The sequence below is a fragment of the Coloeus monedula genome (genome assembly GCF_965178545.1).
Source record: "Coloeus monedula genome assembly, chromosome: 5".
Taxonomy (NCBI): Eukaryota; Metazoa; Chordata; class Aves; order Passeriformes; family Corvidae; genus Coloeus; species Coloeus monedula.
The window spans coordinates 74,595,028-74,612,870 of NC_138785.1; the positions used below are offsets into that span (position 1 = coordinate 74,595,028).

Consider the following 17,843-nt stretch of genomic DNA (forward strand, 5'->3'; position numbering starts at 1 on the left):
TGTCCCCCCGGAGCGGGGCTCTCCCCAGGCCCCTGCCCCAGCTCCCGGCTCGTTCCCCAAGCCCCGGAGTTGTTCCACATCCCCCTGTTGTGTCTCTCCCAAGGCCCCGCAGTCGGCGCTGGTTTCAATTAGGCCCCAAGAATCCCGACCCAGCTCCTCCGACACCGCCCGGCCTCCCGGCGTTTTGCTAAGAAAAGCAAAATAAACGCCGGGGGGAAACTCCCAGCCAGTGACTGCGGGGTTGCTCATTTCTGCTCCCTGCCCACGCTCCCATTTTAGGGCAGCCGGGAGTCTCCAGGGCTGTGGAGCTGCGTTTCTCCACGGGAAAAGTTCTTCCAACCCCTTTTCACGCTAATCAATGCGCTGCCCCGGGTAGGAGGGCGAGGGAGGCTCCTCTCCAAGCCCGCAGCTTCGGGCAGCGAGCCAGCAGAATTCCCGGGATTCGGGGGGCCAGGGAGCAGGGGGGACGCTGCCGGAGGCCCAGCCAGGTCTGCATGGAACAAAGCCCCCAAAACGCCTTCCCTAAAGGAATTTCAGCCACATTCCTGCATTTTTTGTGCATGGCAAAGGCTCGAAAACATTACGATTGTTTGAAACCCTTCTGGGGAAGGAAGAGGATCAGCAATTCCCCCCACGCACAGGGATTTGTGCTGGAGGCAGCACGGGGCTGGGGTCTGCACCCCCAAACTGGGGACCCTCCTGCGGCACCGTCACAAAGCAGGTGACAACAGGGGGGCTGCAAAGCCACCGCAGCCATCAGGGGACAAACCACGAGTGCAGCTGTGCCACGGCTTCCCAGGAGAGACAGACCCCGGGAAAACCCTGCCGGGATCAGAGAGACCTCAGGCCATCCTGTCCCCCGGGACCCCCGTCCAGGGGGGATGGATCGATTCCCTTCCATGGGGACGGAGAGACCCCGAGCCAGCCCCTCTTCCAGGACACCTTCCTGGAGCACACGTGGTGTCCCACCCCTGCCACCATGTCCTTCCTGGAGCATCCACAGGCCCCGCGATCCCCCGTGTCCTTCCGGGGTCACACACGGCCCCACGCCAGCCCACCCTCGGGACACTTTCCCAGGGCCCCCTGAGACCCTTCCTGGGGCGGGCACGGCCCACAGATGGTGGATGAATGCCTGGAAAGCCCTTCCCGGGGCACGCCTGGACCCCGCCACACCCTAATCCCTGTGGCACATCCCTGGGGTGTCCATGGAACCCGTGATGTCCTTCCTCCTCCAACACCCGCGCTGGGTACCCAGGGACCCCGCAGTGCCCGTCCGGGGCCACACGGGGGTCCAGTGACAGCCATGCCAGGGCACCTGGGGGCTCCCTGTGCCCACCCTGGGGCACGCAGCGACCCCGCCGCCCCTCCAGGGATACCGGGGATGCCGTGACACCACGCTGGGACACACCAGGACCACACGACACCAATCCCAGGGCACACGGGGGTTCCATGTGCCCACCCTGGGGCACACGGTGACTCCCTGGCGCCCGTCCTGGGGTTCCCAGTGTCCCCCTGACGCCCACCAAGGGCACCCAGTGTCCCCCTGATGCCCACCCAGGGCCCCTCGGTGCCCCCGCAGCCCCAGCCCGGCCCCTCCCGTGCCGTGCCCCGCACTCACCGCTCGTCGGGCTCGCGGCCGCGCTGCCGGGCGGGCTCCAGCGGCACCAGGGCCTGGCCCAGGAACCGGTCCATGCCCACGAGCGCCCGGTGCATCACGGTGAGCACCAGCCCGGCGCGGAGCCCGGGCTCGGGGGGCAGCTCGAAGGCACATTCCTCCTTCCACTCGGGGCTGCCGCCGCTCTTCTCAGCCACCGAGGTGCTGTACTTCTCGCGGCCCAGCTGGATCACGGTGTACGCGTCGCTGCCGCCCGCTTTGCCTTTGCCGCCGCCGCCGCCGCCGCCCTTGCAGCGCAGCCCGCGAGCCCGCACCACGGTCACCTGGACGTGCGTGGGCAGCCAGGCCGGGCAGCCCTCGGCGGGCAGCGCGGCCGCCCGCAGCAGCGCCATGGCCGGGCCGGGCCGGGCCGGGCCGGGCAGGGCCGGGCAGGGCAGGGCAGGGCCGGGGAGAAGCGGCCGGGCCGGGCCGGGCCCCCCTCCGGAGCCGCCGCTGCCGCAGCGCGAGCGACACCGGCCGGCCCCGCCCACAACTGCTCTGGCCCCGCCCCTGCCCGGCGCCAGCCCCGCCCTCCCCGCGTTAGCCACGCCCACGGAGCGCTCCAACCCCGCCCCCGGCCCCGGCCCCGGCCCCGCCCCGCGCGGCTGGAAGGGGAGCGAGGGGCGGGGCCGGGGCGGGGCCGGGGCGGGGCCGGGGGACGCCCAGTCCCGGTGCGGTCACACCCCGGCGGTCACTCCCCGGCGGTCACACCCGGGCGGTCACACCCCGGCGGTCACTCCCCGGCGGTCACACCCCGGCGGTCACTCCCGGGCGGTCACACCCCTGCCCCACAGCCTGGTCAGCCCGGGCACTGCATCCCCAGCGTGGCCCTGCCTGTCTGTCCCCCAGACCCCGCCACGGGCGTGGTGTGCACGTGTGTGCGAGCACAGGTGTGTCCCTGTACATAAAGGAACACACAGCTGTGTCTGTGCCCAGGTGTGCCCATGCCCAGGTGTGCCAGTTCCCATGTGTGTCCATGCCCAGGTGTGTCCATGCCCAGGTGTGTCTGTTCCCAGGTGTGTCCATGCCCAGGTGTGTCCATTCCCAGGTGTGTCCATTCCCAAGCATGTCCATTCCCAGGTGTGTCCATTCCCAGGTGTGTCCATGCCCAGGTGTGTCCATTCCCAGGTGTGTCCATGCCCAGGTGTGTCCCTTCCCAAGTGTGTTCATGCCCAGGTGTGTCCATGCCCAGGTGTGCCTATTCCCAGGTGTGTCCATTCCCAGGTGTACCCATTCCCAGGTGTGTCCATGCCCAGGTGTGTCCGTGCCCACGTGTGTCCATGCCCAGGTGTGCCCATTCCCAGGCGTGTCCCTTCCCAAGTGTGTCCATGCCCAGGTGTGTCCATTCCCAGGTGTGCCCATTCCCAGGTGTGCCCATTCCCAGGTGTGTCCATGCCCAGGTGTGTCCATGCCCAGGTGTGCCCATTCCCAGGTGTGTCCCTTCCCAAGTGTGTCCCTTCCCAGGTGTGTCCATTCCCAGGTGTGTCCATTCCCAGGTGTGCCCATTCCCAAGTGTGTCCATTCCCAGGTGTGTCCATGCCCAGGTGTGCCCATTCCCAGGCGTGTCCCTTCCCAAGTGTGTCCATTCCCAGGTGTGTCCATGCCCAGGTGTGTCCATTCCCAGGTGTGCCCATTCCCAGGTGTGTCCATGCCCAGGTGTGTCCATGCCCAGGTGTGCCCATTCCCAGGCGTGTCCCTTCCCAAGTGTGTCCATTCCCAGGTGTGCCCGTTCCCAGGTGTGCCCATTCCCAGGTGTGTCCATGCCCAGCTGTGCCCCTCTGGGCCGCTCTCCTGTCACCACGCACACGAGGGAGCAGATTCCCGGTGCCCCCACGGATTATCCCGGTGGCACTGAGCCACGCGCGCCCTTCCCCGTCCCAAGCTTCCCAGGCCGGGGCAGGTGAGGGACACCAGAGTCCCCGCGGGAGCCCCAATCCCAACATCCCATTAAACCCCGTCCGCTGCCCCAGAGCTCCGGCGCTGCCGCCGTTCCCGGTGCCGGGAGCAAGGTCACGGAGCCGTGCGGGGCGCGGGCGCCGATGCCGCGCTGATAAGGGGTGCCCGGGGCAGCGGGGTCGGAGCCTGCCGTGCTCTATCGCTCCCATCTCCCGCTCCGGCCCCGCGGCTCCCGGGGCGTCCGTTCCGCTCCAGCGCGGGGACACCGGACGGGCCCTGAGGTCCCTTCCAGCCCCCCCCATTCCGCGGTTCCCGAGTCCCTTTCCTTGCTTTTGGGGCTCCTGCTCACCCCAAACGCTGCTGACGGGGTGCTGAGCGCAGGTAGAGCCACATTTCACCCCGAGAAGCCTCCAAGCAAACGCACAAACTGCGGAAAATCCCGTGTTTTCTCCGTTGGGATGTGCTGCCCCAGCCGTATTCAAATACCCCATTAAAATATGCTTCATAGGGGAATAAAAACCTACACTGGGAATTTCTTATCGCCCCTGAGATGCACTAAAATCCAATTATCCTTCCAGTCCAGGGCCTGTTCCTGCTCTGCCGGCCACCTCTTATCCCTGCTCAGCATCTGCTTTTGATTTTCCCTTCTTTTGATTGTTTTCCCCCATTTTTTTATGCTCTGATTATCTCTCCTCTCGCCACATCTCCTCTCCGCCACTTCCCATCTTTTACCTCCATAATTGGGATTTTTTTCCATCTCCCTTCACCTTCCCTGCCCTGCTCCTATTTATTTATCTCTTATTTATTCATCTCTTTGATTTCATGCTCACCTCTGCATTTGATGCATAAGGAGGGTTTTTAATTACCCCTGAAATCAATTATTGTATTTTTTATTCCACTCTGGAGTCAAAGGGAATTTGGGGATCCTTCGCAGCATCCTCAGCGAGCTGGGCTCAGTGAAATTTTGCTTTAATTTTTGCTCCTACTTTAATTTTTGGCTTTAACTTTTCCTTCAACTTTAATTTTTGCTTTAGCTTTAATTTCTGCTTCAGCTTTAATTTCTACTGTAATTTCATTTTTTCCTTCAATTTTAGTTTATTTTTTTCCTTTCATTTCTCCCTCAACTTTAACTTTTCCTTCAATTTTTGATTAACTTGATTTTTTCTTCCTCCTCCACGGAATCTCCCTCCCCCAGCTCTCCCTGATGCTCCTCTAAAATACTGCAGTGACATCCTGGATGGGGACTCGTGACAAACCCCACTCCCATCCCAGGAACAAGCAGAAAACAACACAAAAACAATGATTTTGCTCTTTTCCTCCACTTTTGGTCCCAAATCCCTCTCTCCATCCCAGCTGCTTGCCCTGGGAGCTTCCCAGCCTGGAGCTGCCCCTCCGTGGGGATGGGAAAAGCTCCTTGTTGGGGCTGCAGAGAAATGGAATTTCCAAGGGAGAGAAGGAAAACACTGCAGGAATGTCGGGAGCTGCACGATGGGATGTGGGATTGGGGGGCTGGGATCCCATTCCCAGAGCTCGTTGGTCCTTTGGAGCCATTTTAGGGTGGTGCTGGGAGCCAGGGAGGGAGCGACTGCACCGACAGCCCTGGAGGGAAGGGAAGAGGTAAAGGAAGAGCCAGAGCTGGGAACGCAGAACCTCAAAGGTGTGAGAGGCTGGAAACGACCCCAAAACCCCCCAGCCCCGGGCTGATCCCAGCGTGGGCAGCAGGAAATTCTGTCCCTGGGCCCCCTCAGGTGAGAGCCCACCTGCAGAGCTGCCCCAGCCCTGGGGCCAAGAGCAGAAGGACGTGGAGCTGCTGGAGAGAGCCCAGAGGAGGCCCCGGAGCTGCTCCAGGGCTGGAGCCCCTCTGCTCTGGAGGCAGCTGGGAGAGCTGGGAATGCTCCCCTGGAGAAGGGAAGGAGGCAGGGAGAGCTGCGAGCCCCTTGCAGGGCCTCAAGGGGCTCCAGGAGAGCTGCAGAGGGACTGGGGCCAAGGCCTGGAGGGACAGGAGGCAGGGAATGGCTTCCCAGTGGGAAAGGGGAGCTTGGGCTGGGATGTTGGGAAGGAATTGCTGGCTGGGAGGGTGGGCAGGGGCTGGGCTGGAATTGCCAGAGCAGCTGGGGCTGCCCCTGGATCCCTGGGAATGCCCAAGGCCAGGCTGGACACTGCGGCTGGGATCCACCTGGGACAGTGGGAGGTGTCCCTGCCCATGGCACTGGATGATCTTTATGGTCCCTTCCATGGTTCCATGGAATCTCTTCCCCAAGGCTGCACATCCCTGCAAACATTCCCACCACCATCAAAACACCCCCCAAACCCGGACACACGGCCTGGGACTGACAGCAACACCCAAACCTCCACCAGCCCCAATTTCTTGGAATCCAAGCGGCAAAACTCGTGCACATCCATCAGGAAAGGGATGGAGGCTGCTGCCAGCAGTTTCCCACTGCAGAATCCCAGCTGGCAGCGCAGGGATGCCCGGGAAGGGAGGGAGGGAGCGTGGGAGGGGTGGGAGTGTGGGGGAAGGGGGCCTGAGCCAAGACAAATAAAGAGTTCAAATGGGAAACGATTAAAACTAAACTAAAGTCAAATAAATGGAAAGCGGGGGAGATAAGGCGCGGGCGCCCTCACCGCCTATTTAACATTCATTGGATTGAATAATCAGGCCTCATTATCTCAAATTGCTGCATATTTGCCCTCAAAATGCTAATTTGAAAGTTGGCTGCGAGCGCCGTCTGCCTATTTTGACTAAAATATGATTTTGCTTCATTGTGCGGCGCTCGTAGCTCCGGGGGCATTTCCCCCGCGCCAAGCGAACGGGAATCGGCAGAAAGGGAAGGGAAAAATCACCCAACATTTATCAAAAGCTGGCCGGGGAGCAGAGCGGGGCCCTGCTTTGCGTAGAAATGGCATTTTTAGGCCTCGCAGTGAAATTAAAGCGTTATCAGGCGCTTTTCGGGATGGACGCTTTATCGCTCATCTCGGCAAGGGAAATGGGAGAAATAATTTGCTTTTATTCTGATTGTTTGGTGCAGCGGGGAGGGCTGGAGGCTCCTCCCTCCCCTCTGCCTTCCCTTGCCCCCTGTCCCCTTCACCCGCCCTTCCAGGGGGAAAATCGACGCTCTGGGCTTTATCCAGCAGATCCCACATGGAAAATTTGCTCCATTTGATCTCCAGCCGGGATTCAGAGCATCAATCCCTCGATGTTATTACCCTTCCAAGAAGTCAATCAATGGATAATAAGGTGGGAATAGGGGCAGGAGCGGCCCCCCCATTCCCGCCGGGGATTGGGGTTAGTGAAGGGCGCCGGCTCCGGAATCGCCTCAATCCCGCGTTAGCGATGCCGGGATTCACTCCCGGCTCAGCCCCGGCACTAAAGCCCCCCCAAAGGACACATTTCTGATGCAGAGCCCAGCCTGGCCCCCCCCGCGCTGTTTGCACAGCAAACTGCAATTGTGTGGGGGATTAAGGGGGCTCCAGGGGAGGCCAAGGAGCCTTGTTGACAAATCCGGGTGGAAATCCGGCACCATCAATTCCGCGGGCGCCTCTGGATTTGGCAATGACACCGCGTGTGACTTTCCTGCTGGGCAGATGGAGGGGTGCTGACCCGCCCCGCATCGGGGGGCAGATGGTGAGAGAAGGGGCACCCACAGAGGCGCTGGTGGCCCTGGGGATGCTGCAATCCCCCGGAGCAGATTCCAGGGGAAACTCGGAGGAGTTTGGTCCTGCTGTCCCGAAATCAGCATGTGAAGGACAAATCTCCCCCTTCCCATCATCCCCAGCCCTGCTGTCCCTTGGGACACGTCCCACACCGACACCCAAAGGCTCAGCCAGAGCTTGTGTGGTTCCATGGCACCAAGGCACGGAGAGGGGACAGCTCGTCACCCCCCTTTATCCACTGGGATCATCTCCGTGATAAACATCCTTGGAAAAACCTCCTGGCACTGGGGTGTCACAGCCCCAGAGTGCTCCATCCCAGTGTGTCCCATCCCACTGTCCCATCCCAGTGTGTCCCACCCTGGTGTGTCCCATCCCACTGTCCCATCCCAGTGTGTCCCACCATGGTGTGTCCCATCCCACTGTCCCATCCCAGTGTGTCCCATCATGGTGTGTCCCAGCCCATTGGGCTATCCCAGTGTGTCCCACCCTCACACGTGTGTCCCACCCCATTATGTCCCATCCCAGTGTCTCCTATGCCAGTATGTCCCAGCCTGGTGTCTCCCAGCCCACTGCACCAGCCCAGGGTGTCCCACTCTGGTGTGTCCTTTTCTGGTGTGTCCCCATCCCGCTGTCCCCATCCTGCTGTCCTATCCCAGTGCCCCCACCTCACTGACCCCATCCCACTGTCCCCATCCCAGTGCCCCCACCTCACTGTCCCATCCCAGTGCCCCCACCTCACTGTCCCCATCCCACTGTCCCACCTCCCTGTCCCCTCCCGGTGCCGCCGGGGCCCAGCGCGGTCTGGGATCGCCCTCTGGCGGTCACTGAGGGAACGGCTCCGCCGGGACCCCACTGGGACCTCACTGGGACCCCACTGGAATCCTCCTGGGACCCCACTGGGATCCTCCTGGGACCTCACTGGGACCCCACTGGGATCCTCCTGGGACCCTCCCCTGCGGCACCTTCCAGTCGGGATCCTCTGAGATCCGCTGACTGGGAGGCTTTGTAACTGGGATCCTGCTAACTGGGATCTCCGGATACACTCAGCAGGATCGGCCCTAACTGGCATTCCCAGTAATTAGCAGCCTGTTAATTGGGATGGATGGTGACAGGACCCTCTTTAGCTGGCAGCTGACTGGAGTTTTGCCAACTGGGATGTTCCCTAACTGGGATCCCTGCTAACTGGGATGCTCACTAACTGGGATGATCCCTGAGTGGGATCCCTGCTAACTGGGATGTTCACTAACTGGGATCCCTGCTAACTGGGATGCTCACTAACTGGGATGTTCCCTTACTGGGGTGCCCCGGGTCCTTGTGGGTCAGAGATGCTCAGCACTTCAGGTGCCTTTGGAAATCAGACCCAGATTCTCCAAAAAGTGGATTTTTTGCTGGAAGTGGCTCCTTTGGCACCACCAGCATCCAAAGGAGTTTGGGTACAGAGCAGGACCCAGGCAGAGTGGGAAGGGAAGGAGAACCCCAGTTACAAAAGCCCCAAAACAAAATAATGAAGATTATGGAGGAAAAGAAATCAGCACTTTTCCTTCAGGTGCGTGGAAAACGCTTTAAACATTACATACCCCTGCAGCCTCAATTCCTGAGGGATCCATGCCAGCCCTGGGAAACCCACTCCATTCCTGGGATGGGTTCAAACCCAGCCCTGGGGGGGACCTGTCCCTTCCCAGCCCCAGGGGGACCCTTCCCAGCACCCAGCTGCCCAGCTCTGCTGCAGGACACCCCCAGTCTGGGGTTTGGGGCATGTTCTCTCCCGTATCATTCAGCTACAGGTGTCACTATTTGCAGAAATTTCTCTGTTGGAGTTCTCAGCTTCCAAAAGCTCCTGCACAAGGGGTTTCTCAGGTCAGGGAAATCTGCCAGGCTTTAAAAATAGTATTTTCCTTATTTTTTCTGCCTTTGCACCCTCGGACAGCCGGGGTGACCTGTGCACGTCCAAGTCCTGCTTGGGAAAAGCTCCCCGGAGCTGGCTCAGGCCTGTGGAGAGAAGCAGTGGAGCTGCATATCTTGGGATGCTTAAGGGAGGGCTTTGCTCTGCATCCCAAACCCGGGTGTGAGACCTTTAATAACCGTAAAAAAGAGAGGATTTTCTCGGGGGAGGATGTGGAATTCCGATAAAATGATCCCACAAGGGACGAGGGTCAGGTCTGGATCCTCCTCAGCCACTTGATGGCAGTGGGTATCCAAACACTTCCCTGTTTTCCAGTCATTTCAGCTGAATTGGTGGAAAAGTCCCTTTTCCTGCAAACTGGGGGTGTCCACGGCCCCCGGTGCAGGGCTGGCAGTCGCATGCAAAGGGATTTTGTGGGTGAAAGGCTCTGGGAGCCGGGATGGACAGAGGGACAATGGACAGATGGACGATGGACAGAGGGATGCTGCAGGACAGAGATGGGCACAAACCCGAGGCAGGTCCTGGGGCTCCGGGATCGCCCCGAGCCTGTCCAGGGGTCCTGGAGGCTCCGTCCCTCTGCAATCCACACCTGCCCAGACGCCTGGCCCAGGACTAATGAGCAGCTTTGTCATTAATTAGCTCAGGAGCCGGAGCCTTGGGCAATTACACCTCAAAATGAGGCAGGAGCCATCCCTGGATTCACATCCCGCTCCTGGATCCCGGCCTGCTGCAAGGGGACCCTGGGTTTGTGGGCAGGGACCCCAATTCCTGCCCTCCCTGCTCTTTGGCTGCACAGCAGCACCTCCCCAAATTTCTGACACCTCCCTTCCATCTCTCCAGGACAGGAGTCTCCCACCTGGAAAAGAACTGAAGGGTACCAAACAACGACTGGGTACCTCTATCCCCTTTGTGCCCCAAATCATCCAGATCCCAACCCCATGGATCCCAAATACCACTGGGTCCCAGTATCCCTATTTTAGCCCAATATCAGCCGGATTCCAACCCCATGGATCCCAGAGAACCACTGGGCACCAACCAGGATCCCCATTTCAGCTCCAGATCATGTGATCCTGATTCCCATGGATCCCAAAGCACCACTGGGTTCCAGTATCCCCATTTCGGCCCCGTATCACCTGGATCCTGATCCCACAGGTGCTCAGGGATCCTGAGCACCCCCATCCTGGGACCACCCGGCTGTGTGAGGGTTCCTGGGGTGTTTACTGAGCTCCATCAAACAGAGGAGAGGAAAAAGGAATAAAAAAGGGAAAGTGCCTCCTGTCCAAACACAGCCGAGCCTGCCGAGGGCCTGCTGCCTTTTTATCTTCCCAAGGCCGTAATTAAGACCCAGTAACACCAAATCTGCCGCCCTTTCATCTCTGCCCCCTCCCCAGGGCCTTTACTCGCCCCCACCGCAGTGGCAGCGGGATGGGGTCCCTGTGCTGCTCCAGGGGATGTGGCATCGCCCCGGCACGGTGCCCACCGCAGGATTTTAAGGATTTTTGGTGCACAGACCCCGTCCTGGGAGCCTTCACCTGCAGGCTCCGGGCTGGGGGTGCCCCAGTGCCGTGGATCTGGGGGTCCCGGTGTCCACCTCCATCCCCGAGGAGGCGGGAAGCCGCAGAGCGGGGGATGCTCCTGGCTCGGGCACCGCCCCGTAATGACTTTCCCAGCTCCGGAGCGATGCTCGGGGTCATTCCCAGCTTGGAGCGCGGCAGGTTCTGAGTCTGTCCCTCGGGAAGGCCGAACGAGGGGGCTGCTGTGGCGCAGATGTGGCCCCGGCCCGACTCCCCCGCGCCCCATTTCCTCCCCAATAAAGCCCCGAGCCCCGGGGGAGGCTTTGACCGGGGCCCGCCCCCCGCCGCGCCGGCCGAGGTGTGACTTTTCCCAGCTCATTAGGAAAGCTGCGGGATTTTTAGGAATCTCAGACCCTAATGACCATCTGAATCCCATCAGCCGAGCGGGCCGAGCTCGGGGGTGCAGGGAGAGCCCCCCGCCTCTGCCACCGCCACCGGGGCATCCCTGGGCCTGTCCCCTCCCCTCGCTGTGCCCGGGGTGTATTGACCCCCCCAAAAGCAGCTGTGCAGGGGGTGCAGGCTGGGGAGAGAATTCCGAGTGCCAAGGGGGACCCCAAGTCCCCCCCCGGGAATTTGGTGGCCTTGGGGTGACGCTGGGTGCCCCGTGCTGTCCCCTGGGCACCTGGATCCTCCTGCCTGACTAATTGAGGGCCAATGTCACCCTGTGGGAGGACACGGGGGGGGGTCTCTGCCCCAGGGGCGGGGGGACATGGGGGGGACACCCCAATGAAAGGCAGGGGAACACGGAGGGACACCCAGTCAAGGGCAGGGGGACATGGGACACCATCTCACTTGGGGGCAGGGGGCTTGGGGGGCATCATTCCCATCAAGGGTAAGGTGACACGGAGGGACATCCAGTCAAGGGCAGGGGGACACGGGGAGTTACCCCACTGAAGGCAGAGAGCATGGAGGGGACACCCCAATCGAGAGCAGGGGAGCACAGAAGGGGACACCCTGTATCGAGGGCAGGGGGCATGGAAGGGGACACCCTGTATCGAGGGCAGGGGGCATGGAAGGGGACACCCTGTATGGAGGGCAGGGGGCACGGAAGGGGACATCCTATATCGAGGGCAGGGGGCACGGCGAGGGGCCATCCCCGCCGAGGGCAGAGGGCCGAGGAGGGGACGCGGAGCCGGTGCCGGGCGGGGCGGGGGCGGTGCCGCGGTCCCGCCCCGGTGCCCCCGGGCCCTATAAAGGCGCGGGCGGCGCTGCCCCCGGCCCCGCGATGCCGCCCCCGGCCCCGGCGCCCCCCGCCCGGCCCGGCCGCTCCTTCACCATCGCGGCGCTGCTGGGCCGCGCCTCGCCCCCCCCGCCGGCCCCGCCGCCGCTCTGGGGCTGCCCCCCGGCCCCCGGGCCGCCGCTGCCGCCGCTCTGCGCCCCCGGCTGCGGGGTCCCCCCCGCCTGGGCCGCCCGGCTCGGGGCTACAGGTACCGCTCCCCCGAACCCGCACCGGGTCCCCTCCTGCTCCCGGGGCCGCCCCGCAGTGGGGACCTCCTTCCTGCTTCCACAGGGGAGGCCCTCTCTTCCCGGGGGATCCCCGTCCTCCTCTCCTGGGGGACACCCCGCAATGGGGACCTTCCTCCCCGGGGGACACTTGTCCACCTCTCCCGTGGGGACACCCCCAAGGGGGACCTCCTTCCACCACACCTAGGGGAGTCCTTTGGCCTCTCCAAATACGGGGCGCCACTGATGGGATCTCTTCCAGAAGGATCCACACCCCCCTCTCCAGCGGGAATATCTCCAGATGGGGACCTCCTTCCAATCTCTTCAAGGGGGCACCCTTGGCTCCTCTCCCGGGGACCCCTCTCAAGGGGGCTTTTTCCAGTGATGGTCCTGTCCACTTCTCCCCTGGGAACGTCTCCAAACAGGGGCCTGAATCCACCTCTCCCGTGGGGACATCTGCAAATGGGGATCTCCTTTCACCTCTCCAAGGGGGGATCCCTCCGCAGGGATCTGTTCCAGGAGAATCCGTGCCCATCTCTCTGGGACACCCCCAGAAGGGGCATCTCCAAATGGGGGAGCTCCTTCCATCTCTTCATGGGAAATTCCCTCAAAGGGATTTTTTCCATGAGGGACTTGTATCCACCTCTCCAAGGAGACCCTCAGCAAATGGAGGACCCTCTCCAAAAGCAAACCTCTTTGAAGGGGACACCTCCAAATGGGGACACTCCTTCTGCCTCTCCAGGAAAGAAGCTCCCAAGGAGGGACCCCTCTCTAGAGGGGACCCCTCCAAGGGCTCCTCTCCACCCTGACCCCTCTCTCTGTCACCTCCAGGCTTCCTGATCTCCAAGTGTTGCTTCCCCCTGTTCAAAGCCAAGCCTAGCAAAGCCAAGCGTGTCCGGACCATCTTCAGCAGTGAGCAGCTGGCGCGGCTGGAGCAGGAGTTCGCGCGGCAGCAGTACCTGGTGGGGCAGGAGCGCTGCCTGCTCGCCTCCTCCCTGCACCTCACCGAGGAGCAGGTGAGCTCCAGCTCCTGCTGCTGCCACCAGCAGCTCCAGGGAGGCTCCCCAGGGAGCTGGGACGTGTCCCTCAGGCTGCCATGGGAGCCCCAGGGGTGCTGATTGCAGAGTTTCCATTAAAAGGGTGGTGGATCACAGGTGGGGAAACTGAGGCACGACATGGCTGTCCAAGAGCCAGGAACTTGTCTCCCTCTTAAGGCTGGACTTCTCCACCACTGGCAGGTCCAGCTCCTGGGAGGCAGGGAGTAGTTTTCCATCTTGTCAGGGATAGACTGGATGCTGCCTGAGCCCAGGGGTCCATGGGGCAGCCAGGTTGGAGTGGGAGTGTGGAAGGGAATTGGAGGAGTCGCCATCCTTGGAAGTGTTCAAAAACCCGTGGGTGTGGCAGCTGGGGACATGGTTCAGTGGTGAATGTGGCAGTGCTGGGTTCATGGTTGGACTCAATGACCTTTCCAAACGTACTAATCCTATGATTCTGTGATTCCAAGGTGAAAGTCTGGTTCCAAAACCGCAGGATCAAGTGGAGGAAACAAAGCCTGGAACAGCAACAAGCCAAACTGGCCAAAATGGGTTTGGGCACCCCACAGAGGAGCCTGGACTCGCAGAGCCACCACAAGGAGGACAAGGACTTCCCAGCGGAGTCAGGGGATGGCCAGGAGGACACGTCCTCGTCCCCTGGCTCAGGGACAGCCCCTGCACAGACTGTGACAAAGAGCTGCTGAGCCACCATGAGGCCCTTTGTCCGTGTGTATTATAGGATGTATCATAGCTGGCAATATCTAATATATACAGGATATGCAGGGCACCCCGGGGTTTGGGGGTGAAATAAATTATTTATGCAACTCCTGGGCTCATCTTTGCAGGAATGACACCCATTCCTGCAGGGCTTGTTCCTGGGAGTGGGACCTGGGGGAGCGGGAGCCACCTGCAGCCCACCCACAGCTCATCCGAGATGTTGGGAGCTTGGACATCTCACAGCTCAGGGCCTTCACAGAGTCCCCAAATCCTGGAGAGGATTTGTTCACCACAGCCCCCTGCTCTGCCCACAGCTCACATATCCCACCCAGTGCTGGCTTCCTCTCCAGGGATTTCAGAGCCAGGACAGGAGGGAAAATGCACCTGGAGGCAGAGCTGGTGGGAGCTCTGTGAGCTGAGCTCCTGGGGTGACAGCTGGGCAAGGATTAGCCAAGGTTTCATTTTCATTGCTTGGCTCTGCTTTGGCAGAGGTGGAGGTTTCAAATCCAGTTTTGGGATGGACGCTGAGCAGGGGATGATCCAAAGGTGGGATCCACAGGAAGCTGGGGAGCTCCTTGAGAGGCTCAAGGCAAGTGGGTACCTGGGACCTCCCAGATAAGAGCAGCAGAGGGGCAATGGGTGCTCAGCTGGGCAGTATCAGCTCCCAGAACTGGATTTTCCCCGTGTCTGTCTGGGTTTGGAGCTGGGGGAAGAAGAGCCTCAGGTGGAGGATTTATTTGGGCAGGTGTGAAACCTGGGGCAAAGAGGGGGGGGACAGTTAAGAAGGGGATGGTGCAAAGAGAAGGGATCAGTGCAAGGAGAGGGGATGAGGCAGATGAAAGGGGATGATGCCAGGAGAGGGGACAATATCAGGGGAAGGGGATGGTGCATGAAGAGGGGGAACGGTGCCTGGAAAGGGGGATGCTGCAGGAGAAGGGGACAATACAAGGAGGGACAGAGCAAGGAGAAGGGGACGATAGAGGGAAAAGGGGACAGTGCTGAAAGGGGTCAGTGCAAGGAGAGAGGGACAGTGCCAAAAGCAGGGGACGCTGCGACGGAAGCTGCCCTTTGTCCCGGCTGCTGCAGGGATTAGCCGGCACATCTCAAAGAGCCCAAACTGTGCTAATGTCTTCACATGTCTGCCGGGAGCCCGGGCTGGGCGCGGGTTTAACGCGCTAATCCCGCATGCCGGTGGTTCATTACAATCAACCCCGAGACAAGAGGGCTCACGGGGCTGTTTCAATCTCGCCCGGCCGGGGGCTGAGCTGATTGCGGGAGTTTCGTTGTTCTCAGGACACCTCTAATCCCCCGGGAGCTGGCGGGGCTCAGCCTCGGGCAGGACCGGGCTCCTCCCGGCAGCAGTGGGGGACCCGGCCCCGCTCCGGGGATGCTCCCGCAGGGTCTGCCCGGCTCGGCGCCCCCTGCGGGGAATGTCCGACCTGGGAATGATTTAATTAAAACTGCTGAGCTTGGTCGGGTTTTTAAGAATTTATTTGTGTATGAGACGGATTAAATCACATCCCTTTGGCACTTTGGGATTTGACCGGGAGGTTTTTGTCATGGGGAGTGATAACCCCTGAGGGGGTGGCCGGGCCCGGGGGGTGCGCGGGCTCAGGATGGCTCTGTTCTCTTGGGACAGCTGAGTCACAGGGAATGCCGTGCCTTGTCCTCCTCCCACCCAGTGATTGACCTATTCGCAGGTCCCTTAGGGTGGGGAAGGGACTTTGGGACAAAGCAGGGATTGCTGCTCCAGTGGGGATGAGAAAAGCCGAGCCCCCAGGTCTGCCCCGGTCATGGGATGGACGTGATGGCTTGCAGAAAAGCGGGATTAATCCCGGGCATTTTCTGTCCTGCTAAACCCCTGCCAGCCTGGGCACCCTGGAGAGGGGATAGGAATGCAGTTTCCTTCCATCTCCCTCGCCAATCCTGCCGTCTGCAGCGCAGCCCAGCTCCTGGCAGCTCGACTGGGGCACGTGGATTGGGATCAAGTCTCGGCACTGGAAAAGAAGGGAGAGAGACGTTTGGGAAGGTCTTGGGCTGGATCGATCCACTTGGGGCAGAGCCTTGGTCCTCTCAGCCCCCAGGAAATCTGTGTATAGAAGAGTGAGAATAAAGAGAGAATAAGAGCTGTGTGTCCTTACCCAATTCCCCCCACATCCCAAAGACCCCGCCAGTCTCTTCCCAATCCATGGCTCTGTGAAAGACGCTGGTTTTTCACCTGTCTGCAAAACCCGAGGTGGCTTTCAGTGACAGATAATTAAAAGGAAGTGAGAATTAAGCAGCTTTATTAAGGGGATAAAGGTTATCTGCCAAAGTTGCAGCGCTGAGCCCTTCCCGGCAAATCCCCTCTCGGCTCCGTAGATAAGTGGGAGGCTCGGAGGACAGGCAGGGTGTGGGATGGGTGAGTGGCTGTATCAGGGAGAGGTGTTTTCCCGGAGGGACTGCATGTGGATCAGATGGGCGGGTGGATGATTGCGATGAATGCGGGGCGCTGGTGAAGAGGTGCAAATGGCTGGCTGGGTAAATGGGATGGGATACGGATGGAGAGACTGGAGAGACGATAACCAGGTGGAGCCGAGGCACTCGGGTTCTCGGGGTGCCCCTCGCTGCCGTCCTTCCCGCCGGGATTATTCCTGCTGAGCACACGGCGACGGCCGCGCTGCGCTGCCCGCAGGACGGGGCCGCAGGGGCAGCGGGACCCCCGCACCCCAAGGCCGTGCCCGGCTGCGCTCCCCGGCGCCTTCCCCGGGCTGACCCCCCCATTTGGAGGGGGTCGCTCAATGGCATTAGCGTGTGCCAAGCAAGGCCGGGGTGCCGGGAGGCGCCGGCGGAGGTTCAAGGCAAAGCCCGAGCCGGGCCGGGGGCGGCCGTGCGTGTTCCGGGCTCCATCCCCTCGTGTAATCTTGTTAAATGGTCAGGGAGCATTTCCCTGCTTCTCTCTCCCCGCTAATTCCCGATTGAAACATCAAATAAGTTTCCCGAGGCTGCTGAGCGGCTCTGCCTGGTTTCAGCGGGAATATAAAAAAGACAGCACGAGCAATGGGAGGAAATCCCACAACATCCCATATTTTCCAGACTTTCTGGGATGAATTTACCCGAAGTTGCCTCCCACAACAAGGAGCAAAGGCATCGCATTTTTACATTAAACTCTCGTGGATGCATGAAAAGAAGGATGAAATGGGGTGACCTGCCTGGAAATGCAGCAGGGGAACGGGTAAACTGAGGAGACCCCTCTATGGAATGAGCATTGCAGTGACCAAAATCTTCGGTTTAAAACCCCTGGTTTAAACCAGTCCTGGTGAAATGAACTGTTACGAAAAAAAAAAAAAAAAAAAAGATGAAATTTCACCATCTCCCTCTTTGCAAACGGTTTGTGGCAAAAAAAACCACCAAAGCCCCTTGTCTGTGTGGCACTGTCCTCCCAGCGTGGATGGGCCAGGATTTCCCGGGGGAGAACCTGGCACCAGACCCGCTCTGCAGGGTGTGATTTTGTTTTAAAAGCTGAATAAATCATAAAATAAGTGAGCCCTGATGCTGTGGGATGAATACGGGGATCCTGATGGAAGGTGTGGGACTGGCGGGCGGATAAAGCGCTTCCCAATTCTGCTACAACCTCGTCCTGGGGTTTATTTCGGCTGTGGCGCTCCCGTGCCTCAGTTTCCCCCGCCGCAGGAGCTGGGTGAGCGCAGCCTCGGGCACATGGGGTCCGGGCCGGGGCTGACCCCGCTCCCAGCCGGCACCCCCGCGGAGAGCCGAGCCGGATCCAAGCCTTGGATCTGCCCCATCCTTCCCCCACTCCATCTCTATTGATTTAATAAGATGGAGAGGAATTAACGGGGCCGGAGCATTGGAATAATGAAAGATGAACAAAGGGGCAGCGCTAGCAAAGATGCTGCCAGCTTTTAATGATGAGGCCGGGCAGATCCCCCGCCAGTTGTCCCTTTGGAGTGGCGATTAAGAACATACTG

General features: G+C 60.6%; 2 protein-coding genes across 2 annotated transcripts in view; one reads left to right on the forward strand and one right to left on the reverse strand.

Moving 5' to 3' along the window:
* The window catches only part of RAB11FIP5 (RAB11 family interacting protein 5), a 38,334-nt gene extending 36,311 nt beyond the window's left edge, over nucleotides 1-2,023 (reverse strand). The window contains exon 1 of the mRNA XM_082282145.1: nucleotides 1,619-2,023. Within this exon, the coding sequence (XP_082138271.1) occupies nucleotides 1,619-2,007 (389 nt within the window). The 5' untranslated portion in view covers nucleotides 2,008-2,023. The remainder of the gene's footprint in view (nucleotides 1-1,618) is intronic.
* Nucleotides 2,024-11,906: 9,883 nt separating this feature from the next.
* LOC309573258 (homeobox protein notochord-like) lies at nucleotides 11,907-13,862 on the forward strand (the record flags this gene model as incomplete). Its single annotated transcript, XM_082282021.1, has 3 exons — nucleotides 11,907-12,108; nucleotides 12,956-13,140; nucleotides 13,629-13,862. The coding sequence occupies 3 exons, from the start codon at nucleotides 11,907-11,909 to the stop codon at nucleotides 13,860-13,862; spliced, it is 621 nt and encodes a 206-aa protein (XP_082138147.1).
* Between the last annotated feature and the right edge of the window lie 3,981 nt (nucleotides 13,863-17,843).